The 17,629-nt window shown below is 43.6% G+C and overlaps 3 protein-coding genes across 5 annotated transcripts in view; 2 read left to right on the top strand and 1 right to left on the bottom strand.

Annotated features, from left to right (window-relative positions):
- The window catches only part of UHRF1BP1 (UHRF1 binding protein 1), a 77,704-nt gene extending 72,735 nt beyond the window's left edge, over positions 1-4,969 (top strand). The window contains exon 21 of the mRNA XM_040249064.1: positions 268-4,969. Coding sequence (XP_040104998.1) covers positions 268-393 — 126 coding nt within the window. The 3' untranslated portion in view covers positions 394-4,969. The remainder of the gene's footprint in view (positions 1-267) is intronic.
- Positions 2,032-14,524, bottom strand: TAF11 (TATA-box binding protein associated factor 11). Its single transcript, XM_040249065.1, has 5 exons — positions 13,472-14,524; positions 9,566-9,711; positions 6,979-7,066; positions 6,550-6,646; positions 2,032-5,864 (listed from the first exon to the last, which is right to left on the bottom strand). The coding sequence occupies exons 1-5, from the start codon at positions 13,640-13,642 to the stop codon at positions 5,734-5,736; spliced, it is 633 nt and encodes a 210-aa protein (XP_040104999.1). The 5' UTR covers positions 13,643-14,524; the 3' UTR covers positions 2,032-5,733.
- Positions 14,525-15,086: 562 nt separating this feature from the next.
- ANKS1A (ankyrin repeat and sterile alpha motif domain containing 1A) overlaps positions 15,087-17,629 on the top strand; it is a 168,744-nt gene continuing 166,201 nt past the window's right edge. For 2 of the 3 annotated variants that reach the window (XM_040249061.1, XM_040249060.1), the window contains exon 1: positions 15,100-15,433. In XM_040249061.1, the coding sequence (XP_040104995.1) occupies positions 15,219-15,433 (215 nt within the window). In that variant the 5' untranslated portion in view covers positions 15,100-15,218. Of the gene's footprint in view, positions 15,434-17,629 lie in introns of all 3 variants that reach the window. The other variant, XM_040249062.1, reaches the window with a different exon arrangement.

Below are 17,629 nucleotides of genomic sequence, written 5' to 3'. Positions count from 1 at the left end.
AGCTTCTGGAAGTGCTGAACAGAGGCTGGAGGTCAGGAGCTAGAGATGAATGCCTGCTGATGACATCTTCCACCTGCTGTTGTCCCTGCAGCTGATGAGCTCTGAAGAGGGGATTAGCCTCTGAGAAAAGACCTTGCTGGTTCTCTTGATCATTGACCAAACTTGTGGGTTGTGCTGCTTGAATTCTCCCTCCTTGTTCCCTTACTGGATGTTTTTGCAAGATGTGTTACCTTTTTGATTGATCATGAATTCTTTGTTGTTCCTCAGGTGAATGAACTGCCTACCCTACGAAAGGAACTTATAGAAACTAAACAAGCATTGGCTCAAGCCAACCAGGATAAAGAAAAACTTCTTGAAGAGATTAGGAAATATAACCCCCTCTTCGAGCTCTGACAGCAGTGGCTCAGCCATCTTTGCCAAGGAGAGACGAGGAGATCACCAGCAGTCGCACCACCTGTGACAGACTCCGTCCAGTGCTGGACAAGCCGGCGGAGGACGCGCAGCTTGCTCCTGGTGGTGTCCTTTCTACTAGCAGTTCTGACTTGGATGGAAGACAGGGCAAAGCATGACCACGCTCCAGGAAGTTGGGGGCCACTTTGTGTGTGGCTCAGGCATCACGTCTCACCTGTCCTTTTGGCCCTCAGCACACTAGGTGAAATCTTCTCGACACTGTAGAGTCATTTCACCGCCTGGTTTCATGGCAGAGACCTTTGCTTGCTCCACAACCTGTGTGAACAGGGCCGAGTCCCCATCTCCTTGGTCAGTCACCCACAGTCACCAAAGCTTCTGTGTCTCAGAGAGAAGTGCTGCGGCGGTAGAGTGGAACAGGAAGTAGCCAGCAAGGCGGGAGCCGGGGAGGCACAGGAATAAGTGAGACATGGATTCTGCCTTGTTTGGAAGGGAAACTAAGCTCTTGTCATCTTGGCTGATGGTACAATCAGATTGTTCAGGGTTAAGCTTCCTCTCTGTGATGCCTGTCATCGTCCTGATGCTGTGGTAGGAAGTAAACAACAGTAATGGCTCACTTGTATCATCTCTCGCTCCTGTAACACAGTTTGTTTGAAATTTAAATCAAGAAACGATTCACTCTGGGCTAGGTTGAGGTCAAGGCTTGGTGGGGATCGTAGGAGAGCTTGGTTCCTTCTGAACCCACTATTGCCAGCCGTGTCCTGTCTCTCTTCCACAGCTGCCCCTCACAGGTTTTTTCCTGTCTCCCGGGGGCCCCGGCACTTCAGCTTTCCCAGCACTATGACTTCCTACCAGCAATCTCCTTAGCCCTTGATGGCGTCGGAACTGAAAATGTGTTTTATACGATAACGTAAACATCTCAGCCAGTTGCCTCTCACCTGCCTCTATCACTGTGGCTTTTTAAAATCATGTTATTTTGACTTAAGTGAAAAAAAAAAAACCTTCAACCTAGCTAGGTTTTGCCCTGACTGCTGAAAGAGCTATTTCCCCCTCTTTCTTCCCTACCTAATTCCTCCCCAATGTTCTATCTTGATCCATACTGCTCTGTGCTGTACTTCAAGCTCTGTTGATTGGACAGAAGTTCATCAGTGAACTCACCTTGAACTGGCGAGACGGTAAAATAATGATTTAGTAGTGTCGCTAAAGTCTTAATCACACATGACCTACTAGAGGAAAGATAAAATGGTTTCCTTTATGGGGAATCATGCCTGACTTGTATATTCTAGTTTTTTGACGATAAAAAGAAATATACATTCAAGAAGGAACAAGATCTAATTTGCTCAGAGTTTTAAAGACTTTTTGTTGTGATTTTCCACTAAGACAATTTTAAAAACAGCAATTACTATGAGTTTATGGGGATATCCTCTCATGCTTAGGAAACAACTGAGAGACTTAAGAATAAACATCTTTCTGAGAGAATGTTAACAGGGTAAGTTCCCTATCGGTTGATGCTTGGTTTAACCTTATTTAAGAATTTTATAAATAACCTGAAAGTAGGATATTACAATGCAATCAAATGTTACTACTTCCAGGCAGTGAAGATAAACCAGAGGAGATTAAAAAAAAAATTGCAAAAGATTCACAGATTGGGCTGTGAATACTCAGGCAAGTGTCAGGTGAGATTCTCTGCAGGTTAGTGTGAAGCAGTGCCCTTAGGGGAGAATCAGCAAGCACTGAGACAGTGAGCTCTGCAAAGAGCTCAGGAAAGAGACCGGAGCACTGCCATAAGGGAATAGGGGTCAGAGTGCTGCTGCAGGACGTGTGGAGCCAACACAGAAGACAGCATCTTGTAAAAGACCATGGTAACGCCTTAAATGATCTGTGCACTTCTAGGGGCCTTACTTACAGAGTATGTGGTGAAAGGCGAAAAGGTCTAGAGAACAGCCAAAGTAATCGGGGGTGGAGGTACCCATCTTTAAAATGTGAGCTCCAGTTCTGAAAAGGATGAAAGCCGAGGGTAGTGTTACGTCAGATATTCAGTCAAGATCCAGGACGTGTGCTTTGGGTCCCAAAATACTAGGGCTGGCCCTTGTAGCCTTAGCCAACTACAAGCACTTCTTGTAGCAAATCAGAAACTCCTAGGGCTCTCTGTTTAAGAAGTGGTGCTGTAAGAAACTGTATGGGTGCAGAAGGTTTAAGAGGAATCCTTGCATGATGACTTTCTAAAAGGAATTATAGGAAACTCGGGTTATTTGGTGATACACAATGGAGTTACCCACTGCATCCCTCCACAGACTCCCATTTAAATGCTTCTGTCAAAGGCAGAATGATGAACAAAAAGGATCACTGGTCCTCCCCAGTGTGGCATGTCTAATGTTCTTAGAGGGGACAGAGGAAGAGCCAGTAGCCAGAAGACAGAATTATCCAACCTTGGGTTCACCTGCATTGGTCTCAAATCACATTCTGCTTCTCTTCGCTTCCCCTGCTTTCCTGCCCTCCCTGTCCCTCCATGCAAAGAGTTGCCTGGTACACTTTCTCTTTAAGTGTGCGCTTGGTAGGAGGCAATAGAAACAAATCTGGCAAGTGCCGAGGCTCACCCCTTTAATGACCAGAGCTCACTTAGGTTTCTGGGCTCTCTGGCGCTCTTGTCCATGTGACAAATGTAGCCCTAGAATTTGAATTTCCTTATGTGACAACTTTGGCCATTGTCTTGAAGTTCCTCACTCAGGAAATACGGTAGAGGGTATTTTAGTAAAAGTCATGGAATTTTAGTAAAAGTCATTTTGTGTAACTTCACACTCCTATTCACTAGAGGGTGAAAAACTTTCATAATGAAGAAATGTGACCTTGTTGGTAGTCCTCAGAATAAATGAAAAGGATGGAAGGAAAAAAATAGTAGTGTCAGCTCCTTCGGACTGCTGACGATTTCTGCCTTGGAGCTTTAAGACTGTGAACACGAAATAATAATACCTCAAGAAAATGTCTGGCGTGAAACACCACCGTCCGAGACTTCCACCACCGCACAGTCACCATGGCAGCTGTGAAGCGTTTACACCTTGAACTACCTGTGACTGTCTAGATTTCCTGTTTACATGGAGGTACTGGAGATATGCTTTAGTGCATATGGACTGGTTTAAATCTCTCTTAGCTAAGCTGCAGGGGTGGTTATCAATCTCAAATTCTGTTTTTAACTCACTGGAATCATTAAGCTAGTTTATTAGACCTAAGACGGAATGGGTTCTAGTCTAACGATGGCTGCTTTTTGTTGTGTATTTAATCCGACCCTCATTTTGCCATGGGCCTCAACCTTTAAGTATCCTTTTTCATGGTTCTGAAAGGAATGGTTCCTGTGTTTGGAATAAACAAGGCTTAAGGCAGCCCTCACATACCACATAACTGAAATTCTTCCATTTCATACACTTAAGTCAGTTTTCCCATAAGCTAGTTTAGGGGGTGGTGGAAAGAAGGTGTTGTTTGAACATAGCGATAACTTTGCATTCCAAACCTTTAAGGTTTGTTTGCTTTTTCCCTCCCTTATATAATATTTACCTTAACTTCAAAAACAGTTACTAGTAATATCACAAAATGATGGAAACAGCATTGCTACGCAAGCTAGTGGAATGACATCTGGTTATTTGAGAACTGCAAGAGCTGCCATTGCTTTGTGATGGACCGTAATTATTGTGCTTCAAGAGATTCTGCTGTGATTGAGGTCCTCTCCTTTCAGGGACTATAACCTTTCCTGGAATCTTCCCCTACCTCCTACTGGAGGAGGAATATTCCCATTCACCTCTGGGTAGGTACATATAGTTGCTGTTGTTGAATGAGGATTATTTTTTCCATCCCTTACAACAGATACAAGGGGAAAAACTCTTAGATAACCTTAAACTGTGAGGCTTTGCTAAGTGGCTATACTTGAGATGTGAACTTTCTTATTATCTGTAAATTTCAGCCTTATCCAGTATCTCATATTGCAATAGGTATAGCTCCTATAACCACTTAAAAAGCTTCCTCTGGAGCTATGTATTTTTGTTTATTTGGTTTTCCCTGCAGTTTTTGTTCAAGATTTAGCCTGAGTCTTACAGCGTTTCTTTGTGGAATGCACCACTGAAGTGTCTTCTCCACTAGCTAAGTACATGTTTAAAGCCACAAGTTTTAATGCTAGACACTAAAATCCAGATTTGCCCATCTTTGTGTGTCTAAGCTGTTTCCCCTACTCAGGGTGCTAACCAGAACTGGAATCTTTACTGACATGCTCAGGAAAGCTTCCAAAGAGAAAAGCTTCAGAACCCCTCTCCTTATCGCACTGAATGATAGAGAGGAAAGAACTCTTGGGGATTGCCCATTGCCAATTATATTACAGTAGCCTTATTACTGCTAATCACTGTCAATAAAAAGTCACTCCATTCCCCTCTTCTTGAGGAAAACAATGAGAATGTATCCAATGAACTGGAATATTGGTCAGTATTGAGAAATTTTAATGTTGCAATATCTAATCAAACTTGAGTGTACTGGTTCTGTGAACCACCTGAAAAAAGCAAATTAAACTTATTAAACAGTATTGGTTCTGGTATATCTGTTTATAGGAATTGAAACACATAGGCATTTACATTGTTTTTAAAAGTGCTTTAAGTATTCTTTTATGAGATACAATCTTAATGGTTCTAGTAGGGATGAGGCAGGCTCCAACTTTCAGAAAAAATCCCAGACAAGTTTTATTTGGACACCAGCAAACTTCTCCCCATCCCAACCAGCTAGACAGAAAAAGAAAATACACACACGGCAGGTTGGAAAACAGCTTTATTAATCATTCACCAGAATCCATAGAAGAATCTTAAACATTTACAGGGACACTGTCCCACTGCTGCTGCTGTCACTGTGTCCTTCCTGGTAGAGTATCACAGGCCAAGCTTCTGACTGTTTCATTTACTTAAAACCAGATGTAAAGAAACAACCCAAGTCACGGCAACTTCAGGCTTCAATGTGAAACCATCAAACCATCTTGAACAGGTTTTCTTTCTGAAAGCAGCATTCCTGTCCAGAAGATGCTTAAGGCACACCAACCTTTCTTCTTCCAACTAGCCAGTAACAGTTAAATGCCTCAGATGCCCTCAGAGGTCCCAATAGTTAGTCAAGGCAAGTACGAAACAGGGTGCATGCCCCCTTCTAGGTGTAGTGAATTATCAGTTTTGAGAAAGACATTGAAATCATCATGGAATCCTTAGAGGACTGAGATACCAAAGCACCAGTGCAGAGAGTCCCATGCAACAGGAGGTCCGGAAGCAGGGCTTCGTTCTTCAGTACCAGGCCCTTCTAGACTCTGGTCTAGAAGAAAATGATTTTTTTGTGCTTTGAGTTGGGAATTTGCCCCTTCGACTTTAACCTCCGAACAGCCTCCCTCATGTGTTTGGGTTGCAGCGGTGGCATTTCTCCCCACTTCTCACACACATCCAGTGCTAAACAGGACAAGGAGAAGAGTTTCATTATCATACAAGAGCTTATCACAATCCTTTGATTGAATCCTATAATTCTCATTAATTCCTCTTAAAGGTACTAAAGAAATAAACCAAGATCTTTTCCCTTCTTCAGAGAATGCTTTAAAATGTATCATTTAGCTTTACCATGATATCCCACATCAGGCTTTTACCACAGGCAACAGTTTAAAACACAGCTTCTCCTTGAAAGAATAAATATTTCACCAGCTACAAATTAGCAGTGAGTAGCAGCCAGGTTCTTTACTTAATGGACAGAGAGCAGTTCCCAGGGGATCATAACATCACGGACAACTACTCACGATACCACACTGGTCAGCCCCAGTGATGACTTTCTTTGTATCTCTACTTTTGGGAGCAGAAATGAACAAAGTCCATTGGAGAAAAATACCATCTACTTCTGTCACCCTGGGCTTAGGACAAGAATCAGGAAGGGAGACTTCCAAGGTGTTTCTAGACCTCCTAGTATTGAAACTTTCAAGGAATAATGTATTCAATACATGCTCTCCTGAATATACAGCTCTTGCCTTGGTCAACTTCTAGTGTAAATGGAAACTACCACTGGGACCTCCTAAGTTCCTCAGTATATATATCCTTGGAAATAAGACCATCACAGGCTCAATCCAGTATTTAGACCAATACCACTCACCTTCTTCTACCACCTCCCCGACGAAAACTTTGGAAATACCAGACATAGCAATAACAACATTCTGAGACACAGAGGTGCCTGTGATGGACTGGATCAGCTTGAAAGAAGGACAAAAGACTGTGATTAAGGTAGTCAAGGACTGGCTTTGGAACATAACACCCACAAGAGCTCTGCACTAAAAGAGTTCACTAAGGGCTTGATGCTGAAATTGACACCAGTAAAACAAGGTTTCAGGTGTATAATGGCCTATTTGTTGAGAATATAAAACTACAACTGGTCAGACTATTGAGGGGCATATATTTTTATTTTCCTGCCTAAATGTTCCACCAACTTGCCTAACACTTCACTGCAAAATGTCAATGGATACAGCTCTTGAGCCCTGTTCAGTTCTCATGGCTCATGGAAATGAGTGTGATAGTCCATCCTTACCCTTTTAATGGCTGCCTTAGGGAAAGCTGACCGGCGATACATTTCGTAACGGTTCAGCTGCTCCTCAGAAAAAGAAGAAACCAGGATTCTAGACAAAGATTCAGGTAATTAAGTTCACTTATAACAATGAATACTTAAGATATACATATTATATCAATAAAATCAAGTCTCAGACATTAAAAAAATTAATTTTTCAAGGGACCAATAGTATTAGACTTAGTATTTATGAGGAATGAGGAGAAAGTATTTCTATTACTTGACAACAGGTGAAACATAAGTTCCTTTCTTACTTCACTAAGAACAAAAACAATGTTGGGTTACTGAATCACAGTATATAGATTATGTTTTCAGCAGTAGGCTCTCTCTTCCCATAATGCTACCTCACTACATTTCACGTGATAAACATTTTCAAAAAACAGATAAAGAAGTATTAAAAAGCATGGTGTTGGTGATTGTGGGAAGACACAAATTCATACATGGTGGTAGAGTATGGGTGGAACAACCTTTTTGGGAAATCTGAAAATACAAATGAAAATCCTTTGAAAATGTTCATATTGTTTAAACTACCAATTACACTTCCAGGGGTTTATTTTAGAAAGTATACGGACAAGTATGCAAAGATATGCTCAAAGTTGTTGATCATAATGTCAAAAGAAAAACAAAACAACTGCAGAGGTAGATTACATTATATTATAGCTCATCCACATAATAGAATACAATGTGGCCGTTAAAAATGACAATTTACAGACACATTTACTGACATGAAAATATTTATATATAAAAAACATTAAACTATACCTGAAAAGGTATATACACAAATATATGCCCTGGGTAAACTCTGGGTGGTGGGATTATAAGTAATTATTTTTTCTATTTTTCTGTATTTTCTGAATTATTTGCAATGAATTCATACTATTTTTACAATCAGAAAACATAATGAAAACAGGTTACAAACAGTATTTAACATCTTTGAAATTAATTTTATTTACAGATAAGTATATGTAAAGAAAATATCTTGGTGAATATATGTCAAAATGTTAACTGTGATACTTTCAAATCCTAAAAGATGATGCTGTGAAAGTGCTGCACTCAATATGCCAGCAAATTTGGAAAACTCACAGTGGCACAGGACTGGAAAAGGTCAGTTTTCATTTGAATCCCAAAGAAAGGCAATGCCAAAGAATGCTTAAACTGCTGCACAATTGCACTCATCTCACATGATAGTAAAATAATGCTCAAAATTCTCCAAGCCAGGCTTCAACAGTACTCTGAACTTCCAGATGTTCAAGACGGTTTAAGAAAAGGCAGAGAAACCAGAGATCAAATTGCCAACATCCGGTGGATTATTGAAAAAGCAAGAGAGTTCCGGGAAAACATCTATTTCTGCTTTATTCACTATGCCAAAGACTTTGACTGTGTGGATCACCACAAACTGTGCAAAATTCTTCAAGAGATGGGAATAGCAGACCACCTGACCTGCCTCTTGAGATATCTCTATGCAGGTCAGGAAGCAACAGTTAGAACCTGACATGGAACAACAGACTGGTTCCAAATAGGAAAAGGAGTACGTCAAGGCTGTTTATTGTCACCCTGCTTATTTAACTTATATGCAGAGTACATCATGAGAAACGCTGGGCTGGATGAAGCACAAGCTGAAATCAAGACTGACGGGAGAAACATCAATAACCTCAGATATGCAGATATCACCACCCTTATGGCAGAAAGCAAAGAACTAAAGAGCCTCTTGATGAAAGTGGAAGAGGGTGAAAAAGTTGGCTTAAAGCTCAACATTCAGAAAATGAAGATCATGGCATCTGGTCCCATCACTTCATGGCAAATAGATAGGGAAACAATGGAAATAGTGACAGACTTTATTTTCTTGGGCTCCAAAATCACTGCAGATGGTGAATGCAACCACGAAATTAAGACGCTTACTCCTTAGAAGAAAAGTTATGACCAACCTAGATAGCATATTCAAAAGCAGAGACATTACTTTGCCAACAAAGGTCCATCTAGTCAAGGCTATGGTTTTTCCTGTGGTCATGTATGGATGTGAGAGTTGGACTATAAGGAAAGCTGAGTGCCAAAGAATTGATGCTTTTGAACTGTGGTGTTGGAGAAGACTCTTGAGAGTCCCTTGGACTGCAAGGAGATGCAACCAGTCCTGAATATTCATTGGAAGGACTGATGCTGAAGCTGAAACTCCAATTCCTTGGCCACCTGATGTGAAGAACTGTCTCATTTGAAAAGACCCTGATTCTGGGAAAGATTGAAGGCAGGAGAAGGGGATGACAGAGGTTGGATGGCATCACTGACTCAATGAACATGAGTTTGAGTAAACTCCAGGAGCTGGTGATGGACAGGGAGGCCTGGCATGCTGCAGTCCTTGGGGTTGCAAAGAATCGGACATGACTGAGTGACTGAACTGAAAGTGATATATATTTTCTTACTTAACCGTAACATAATATTGATATATTAATTATCTTAGTTTGAGTTTAAAAAAGTAAATTTTAAGACCAAGAAAAATGTATTAACTACGTGGTCAGTTTAGAGCTTTGAAAACGGAGAGATCAGAAAACTGACTTACTGCATCTTTTGAATCTCATCTTCATCCACTTTCTGCTTCTTCTCTTTCTTCTCTTTGGTATCTATTTTCAGTTTTTTGGCTGCAGGAGTAAGTAATGAGTCTTCCCTTTCAACTGCTGTTAAATCTGCAATATCCTGACTCTTGAGCTAAGAAGACAAAAGAAACCCTTTATATGTACAGCCTACTTTACAGACTTGAGTAAGGTAAAAAGACATTGTTCTCATTACAACACAACAAATTCTCTTATTTCCGTAGTGTTTTGGTTCCAGGCATTGGCTGTACCATCAAAGATAAGATATCCTATCTCTACTAAAGGAGTTTACAGCCCAGCAGGGGAAAGAAAAGCTGCTAAATAATCCAGTTTTCCAGGTTACCTGTGATCCTAGTTTCAGTATTTGTTTACATAGGCACAGTAATGCCAAGGATCATGGAAACCACACTCCCCTTGAGCCCACTCTTCTGACCTCATTCTTTACTTAGTTGGCCGCTTCGGGTCTTAGTTGCGGCTTGTGGAGTCTTTCCCGTGGCGTGGGGGCTCCAGGGCGCGCACGCTTCAGGAGCTGTGGCACGCGGGCTTGGTTGCTCCCACACATGTGGGATCTTAATTCCCCAACCAGGGATGGAACCCACATCCCCTGGGTTAGCAAGGCAGCTTTTCAACCACTGGACCACCAGGGAAGTCATCGACCTCAATCTTTAGAGGGGATATAAGAAAACTTCTCTTCATACAGCCAGCTCTTCTTCATCTAAACCTATGGATTTCTTTACCGATGATGAGTCCATGTGGAAAGAATATCTTTAAAAGGGCACCTTCTCATCAAAGCAGTGTTTCTTCGAATTTGGAACTTTTAAGTGAGCTTCTCCCACATGTAGTGCTCTTTTCTTCTTTCCAATTCTACTGTATCAAGCAAATATTTATTTCCCATTACTAGACTGAGAACTTTTTTTTTGGCCTTGCTGTGTGGCTTGTGGGATCTTAGTTCCCCGACCTGGGATTGAACCTGGGCCCCTTGCAGTGAGTGTAGAGTCCTAACCATTGGAATTTCCTAGACTGAAAATTTTTTGAAGGTTTGTCTCTTATTATTTATCCCTCTTTGCATAAACATTTAACATTGTTTTAGTCACATGATATGTTTAATAAAGACAGCAAAAAACCCTCAAAACCCAAACTTCATCCCCTCCAACTTAACACAGAATCTAAGGATATGACAAACCTCATTAATGAGATTTAACTTCTGTTTTCCTTAAAGAAGAACTCACATTTAAATTCATACGGGAATATGAGAAGTAGGTGAGACTGAAGGCAGTAAATCTTTTAACAACTTTTTCAACTTCTTCTCTGGTTACTGATATATATGAATTTTCTAACCTTTTTGTGCTTCAATTTTGATGCTTTACATTATCCTTAAAAATGAGCCATTTATGTTGAATTTTCAAAATTAGTCTAAACCTGAACATTAAATTTTCTTAAAGCTTAAAATTTCCAAATCAGTGCCTATAAACACTGCAAATAAGTAGGTCTTAATTTTATTGTTTCTTATAGTTTTTAAAGCACTAACTCTATTTTTAATCCCTATTAACTCCTTGCTTTTACATTTTTCTGGTTTATCTTGTTCTTTTTCTGGTTTCTTGAGGTGGGTGCTTATTTTCAGTATCTCTTTGTAAAAATATGTAAGACAATGACTTTTTCTTTAAATAAAATTTTGGTCAAATCCAATAGGATTTGATGTTAATTTCTTTAATCCAAAGCTATTTAGAATTAGTTTAAAATGTCCAGGTGTTAGTTTTTTGGAGGGAGTGGGAGAAACTCTGTGTTGTCAATTTCAGGTTCTATTGCACTGTACTTCAACCAGTCCATTCTGAAGGAGATCAACCCTGGGATTTCTTTGGAAGGAATGATGCTAAAGCTGAAACTCCAGTACTTTGGCCACCTCATGAGAAGAGTTGACTCATTGGAAAAGACTTTGATGCTGGGAGGGATTGAGGGCAGAAGAAGGGGACGACTGAGGATGAGATGGCTGGATGGCATCACGGACTCGATGGACGTGAGTCTGAGTGAACTCCAGTAGTTGGTGATGGACAGGGAGGCCTGGCATGCTGTGATTCATGGGGTTGCAAAGAGTCAGACACTACTGAGTGACTGAACTGAACAGAATATGATGTTATGATTTTTACTTATAAGAATTTATGCTTTTCTTTGTGGTCTGGTATATGATCCATTTAAAAAAGTATTTCAGAAGCATTAAAATTTTTTTATCTTCTAGGTGCACATTTCTTTACACAGTGAGCTCTTTACTGAACTAAGCTAATTATTACTCAAATCCTTTCTGTCCTTGAGATCTGTTTTTAAAGTTCCTTCTTAAAGTAGTTTTGTCACATTTTTCTTAAAGTTCTTAATTTTATATATTTTGATGCAACTTTATGCTCTGAAAGGCAGTTTCCATTTAATCCAATGTCTTCTCCCATGAGCTCACACTTAAATTCAAACAGGAATTACAGTTCCAAGACCTCAAGACTCTATTTTTAGAAATGGAACCTACCTAAGACTTTATTTTTGGGGGCTCCAAAATCACTGCAGATGGTGACTGCAGCCGTGAAATTAAAAGATGCTTACTCTTTGGAAGAATAGTTATGACCAACCTAGATAGCGTATTGAAAAGCAGAGACATTATTTTGCCAACAAAGGTCCATCTAGTCAAGCTATGGTTTTTCCAGTAGTCATGTATGGATGCGAGAGTTGGACTGTGAAGAAGGCTGAGTGCCGAAGAATTGATGCTTTTGAACTGTGGTGTTGGAGAAGACTCTTGAGAGTCCCTTGGACTTCAAGAAGATCCAACCAGTCCATTCTAAAGGAGATCAGCCCTGGGTGTTCTTTGGAAGGAATGATGCTGAAGCTGAAACTCTAGTACTTTGGCCACCTCATGCGAAGAGTTGACTCTCTGGAAAAGACTCTGATGCTGGGAGGGATTGGGGGCAGGAGGAGAAGGGGACGACAGAGGATGAGATGGCTGGATGGCATCACTGACTCAATGGACATGAGTTTGAGTGAACTCCGGGAGATGGTGATGTACAGGGAGGCCTGGTGTGCTGCGATTCATGGGGTCGCTAAGAGTCGGACACAACTGAGCAACTGAACTGAACTGAAGGCTTTAAGATTCTGGTCTTCTGACTGATACTCAGAGAAGCAACACTGCTGGACACTTGGGACAGCAGTTTGGTGCCATAGAAACTCTTGGACATTAGCACCCAGATCACTGGTAGCAGTTAAATGTCCTAAGAGGAGAACATGACTAAATTACTACCTCAAAGTCTCCCTTTAACGACTCAGCCTATAATGACAAAGTTATGCTTAAGCAATATCTCAGAAATCATATTGAGGTGAAAGGGGTACTAGGAATCCTGGGTTCTAGCTTTTGCCCTTCGTTTCAATGTCGATTGGCATCGACCCCAATTTCCTCACCAGGAAAACCAAGAAGCTATTTGAAATTCCCCTGGCAGTGGCTTTTTAAAGTCTTCATTGGTTTGTTACATTACTGCTTCTGTTTAATGTTTTGGTTTTTTGGCTGCGAGGCAATGGGATCTTCGCTCCCCAACCAGGGATGAAACCCGCACAGCCTGCATTGGAAGGTGAAGTCTTGACCACTGGACCGCTAGGGAAGTCCCCTCTTTGAAGCAGCTTTAACGCCTAAGGGCAGTGATTAAAAATACCGACCTAATAGTTGAGTTACTTACTGGAACTCAGACGGCTCTAAGGTTTCCTCTCCTTTCTTACCCCAACTCTGCGACTACATATCTAAAGGGTTATGGTGAGCTTGACTGTCTTAGCTTGGGAGGGACCAAACAGGAGGCTTGTCGGGCGAGAAGTGACACAAGCTACTCCGGCCTCATCGACACATCTCTCCCTACCTCGCCTTCTTCAGCGGCGGCCTCTTTCAATTCCCCGTCTACGTCACCGTCCGTTTCCTCCGGGATTCCGTCCGTATCCGTAACCCTGGGGCCCCCAGGAGCCCCCGTCGTCTCCTCTGATTCCCCGGTCTCTTCACCTTTTTCCGTGGGCGATTCGCAGGCATTATCCATCGCGGCTAGAACCTGGGAGAGGCGAACGCGCCGCTGTCAGACTCCGGAGCTCACGACGCCGCGCAGACCCGCGGCTCTGCAGCGGACTTCCGGTCGTCGCGCTGCGATGACATCACCAAAACCGCTGCTCCGGGGGGTCATTTAGAGACGCGCCCAGAGGGTTGCAGGGCTTCGGTTTACTTATTTGGTGGCGGTGCGGAGAGGGAAAGTTGAGGGTACGGAAATCAGTTTGTGGATTTTCTACCTTGAGAAGCCTGCATTTGTAAAGGAGGGCTTTGTTGTTTACTGAAAGGCTCCTTTTTCTTTCCGTCCTTCTCAGAGCACAATCTGTTAACGCCCCCCTAATCTGCTTTCCTCAGAGGAAAGTTTGCGGACAGGAGAAAAATCCATCCCTTGTTCGCCCTTGTGGAAAGCAGCTCCCGGGCAAACGCAGACAGGAACTCAACCTTGTACGCGTTCAGTTGGACCTCAGAGGCTTGTGTTAACATGGAATTGTCAGCATTTCTCTTTTGTTCTTCAAGCACCTAAAAACATAGTCGTACAGCTTGAACTGAATTCATCCAATTTGATTACAAACTCCACAACTACTGAGCGCCTTCTTCGAGCCAGAAACAGCCCTAGTGCCAGAAGCAAAACAGGCAGTTTCTACCGAATTGCATATTTCCCAATTCACCAGTACTCGAGATCAGAGTCGGTTTTACAAATCTGACCTTTAATGTCAGTTTGGTTAATATCCGTCAAAAGTAAGAGGAAACAGGGTCTTCCCTGGCAGTTCAGTTGTTAGAACTCTGCGTTTCCATTGCAAGGGTCGATGGTTCGATTGGGGAGCTAAGGTTCTCCATGGTGGGGCGAGGGGGAGGGCGGTTAAAAAAAAAAAAGGAAACAAATCCTAAAGGGAGGGAAGTCTTTTCTTTGAATGTTTCGCTTTAACGAGCCATTTCAAGGATTGGGAGCATGAAGTGGGGTTATATTCCCTTTTACAATTTTCCTCTCTTTCCTCATGAGGCGCGGAGGAGGGCACGTTATTTACATCTTTTATCACTAGGTTCCCAAACCCTTGACAGAGGGAATGGTGCAGAGGGAATGGGCTTGCAAATGTGGGTGCGCGTTACCACACTTCTCTCTTTGTTTCTACACTGCCTGGATGAATTACCGTATTTCCTGTCTTGCGAGTTCCCAAAACCTCTGGAGAAGGAGCGCACTTCATGGGGATCGGACAGGTGGACCACGCTCGTCACCTTACACTTGTACAGCAGGTGACCCCACGACGCAGCCCTCTTGCCCGGGAAGGCCTATCAGGGCGCGGTCGGGGTCCACTCGGCGCAGACCGCAGCCACCTGCGCCAGCCCGCGCGGCCCCGCCCAGCTAGGTGGGCACGGGGGCGGGGCGCGGGGGCGCGGTGACGCGTGACGCCAGATCCCGGAAGTGACGCGCCCCTGAGGGACAAGGCGGGGGGAGGGGGGTGGTGTCCCCGGCCGGCTCGGGGGGTGCGTTGCCCGGAGACAGAAAGTTTGGGAGCCAGAACGGGTTCGGCGGCGGCCCAGGGAACGGGGTCCAGGGGGCGGCGGCCCTGGGGATGGGGAAGGAGCAGGAGCTGCTGGAGGCGGCCCGCACCGGACACCTCCCGGCCGTGGAGAAGCTGCTGTCCGGCAAGCGGCTCTCCTCAGGCTTCGGGGGCGGCGGCGGCGGCGGCGGCGGCTCTGGAGGCGGCAGCGGCGGCGGCGGCGGCTCTGGAGGCGGCGGCGGCGGCGGTCTTGGCTCCTCAAGCCATGCCCTGTCCAGTCTGCTCAGGTAGGTAACGCTCCGGGTCCGGGTAGCTCTTGGAGACCCCCCTTCCCCCGCCCGTCGCTTGGGTCCCCGGAGAGATTGGGGCTCCGGAGACCCTGGCGGGCTGGGTTTGCTAGGTTTCCCGGGGCGAGGGCAGGCGGCCCGAGGGGCGAGGGGCGCCAGTGCGGGTCCGCGCGGCGTCGGGCTGTCCTCGTCTCCCGTCCTGACCGGGCTGCGAAGAATAGTGGGAGTGCCCAGGTGGCAGTCTCCGCCGCATGGCATAGCCCGGGCTTCACCGTCGGGTGCCAGCTGTTGTATCTCACAAGCCACTTTAGGGGGGAAAATATGTATATTTTGAATCGCCCTCATCTCCTGCAGAAACTCCCACGCCTTGCAGAATCTCGCGGTTTCCCTGGAAGAAATTCTCTCGATTCTGTTCTTTGGGGAACTTGGAACCTTCCACCAGGCTCTGCAGGACGTGGCTTTTGTTGTTTATATTAAAATCGTCTCTAGGTTTATCACGTTCAAAGGGTTCTTTGAGTCCCTCTTGTGCTTGAAACTTAAAATTCCAGTTCCTTGTAATGAACCTCACTGGATTAGTCTGTTAAGTGGCAGATGCAAGGTTCATCAATCAGGGGGTTTATTCATCAAAAATAAAGCGTTAGACTTGTCTAGGACACTGAGGAGTGCTTTAAACTTTTCCAAGGTCTGTTGTTAAACACTTGAATCTGGAGCTGTAAGGATTGAGAGGAAAAGGTCGTTTATTTTGTGGCTTGGAGGGGGGATTGGAGGTGCTTTGTCAGTGTGAGTAAAATGTGATGTTTCAGCAGCACTTTCATAGCCGGTTTTCTTTTCCTTCCTTGTTCTTTTGAGGTTTTTAAGAAGTGGAAGTTCACTTAGAAATGGCTTCGTTTGCTTTTGTTCCCCATTAGTTTATGTAACTTCAGTTTGAGTGAGCTTGGACCAAAGAAGCCTAAGGCTGTATTAAATTGTTAGGTATTAAGCACTGAGTACAAAGCCAGGCCTATACAGGAAGATACAAAAAAGCAGTCTAAGAGAAGAACGCTCCCAGCGAGTTCTTTAGGGGAGGCAAAAATCAGTACCGTTTGTGGCAATTTCTGCAGCTCCCTAGGACAATGCTGTCACATAATTAGTACTCAAGATTTGTTGAATAAATACAAGTATTAATTAGGGAATGACACATTTCTGCATAAACTGATGGTGGTACTCACTGTTAGTAGTTCAAAAAAATGAGATGTTACTTTGGGATGGGATGAGGTGGAGATGAGGAGGGGGCCTTCAGCTGATGTGAGGGATGTGAGGATTTGGGTAGGTGACCCACTATGAGAGCATTCCAGGTGGGCCACTATTGTCAGGGGCACAGCGGTCTCCTTTGTGCTAGTGGGCCACTAGAAGAGCTTTCTGCCCAGAGCTTCAAGTGGTTGGGTATGATAAAAGGAAATAATGGACAGCTGTACTGCCATCTTTCAGAGTGATTTAGTCTTTCTTTATTTTTCTGATTCTTGTATCAGTACCTGACACAGGTGTTCAGTAAATGTACTTTGAATGCATAATTTGGGTTTGGAATTTTACCTGGATTACTTAGATATTTCTGCACTTCTGATGTCTGTGAGATGAGAGAAAGGCCATACCGGTTTGGAGGTGCCTGTCTCTTGTGCACTGAAGGCTACAGCATTTGTGTGCCAGAGATACCTTATTCCCTAGTATATCCTGGTGAAGTGAGAAACTTTCACGTATCTCCTGCCTTCAAGTACAGGTCAGGTTACTCTTAGTGCTCTCACTCAGGGACTGTTGACATTTTGCTGAGAATTTAGCGCCCTGTAGTTAAGCAAGACTAGAAAATCTTTGTGCTTTTTTTTTTTTTTTTACTTTGGGTTTCATGCTAATATGTCCAGTTTCTATAGTAAAGGTGGATGGCTTGTGTAAGAGAGCTTGCTCCTTCTGACCTGCTTCGGTATCTGTTATCCAGGTGGTAGATGGCCTCAGAGCTGCCCTGGCATCTTGTCCCTGTGACTCCTACGGGCAGGGAGGACTTGCATGCACTAACACTAGGTGTGTCATTAATTAGACATGACTCTGGTTCAGCCTAGTGAAGGATTTCTGAGAAAATGAAACCATGCATTTAGATAATCTCTAGGTCAGCACGTCCTCCCTTTTTAGGTTTTGAAATAGCAGAGGGTAGATCTCCTGTGCCTACAC

Source organism: Oryx dammah, unplaced genomic scaffold (assembly GCF_014754425.2).
Source record: "Oryx dammah isolate SB20612 unplaced genomic scaffold, SCBI_Odam_1.1 HiC_scaffold_11, whole genome shotgun sequence".
Lineage (NCBI taxonomy): Eukaryota > Metazoa > Chordata > Mammalia > Artiodactyla > Bovidae > Oryx > Oryx dammah.
The sequence above is the reverse complement of the archived record's forward strand: the minus strand, read 5'-3'. Positions and strand labels throughout refer to the sequence as shown.

Coding starts and splice junctions, on each gene's coding strand:
- TAF11 (XM_040249065.1), bottom strand. CDS start 13,642: ATGGATAATGCCTGCGAATCGCCCACGGAAAAAGGTGAAGAGACCGGG. Junction 7,067..9,565: donor GATGAGATTCAAAAGATGCA/GTAAGTCAGTTT, acceptor ATCTTTGTCTAG/AATCCTGGTTTCTTCTTTTT. Junction 5,865..6,549: donor CGGGGAGGTGGTAGAAGAAG/GTGAGTGGTATT, acceptor TGTCCTGTTTAG/CACTGGATGTGTGTGAGAAG.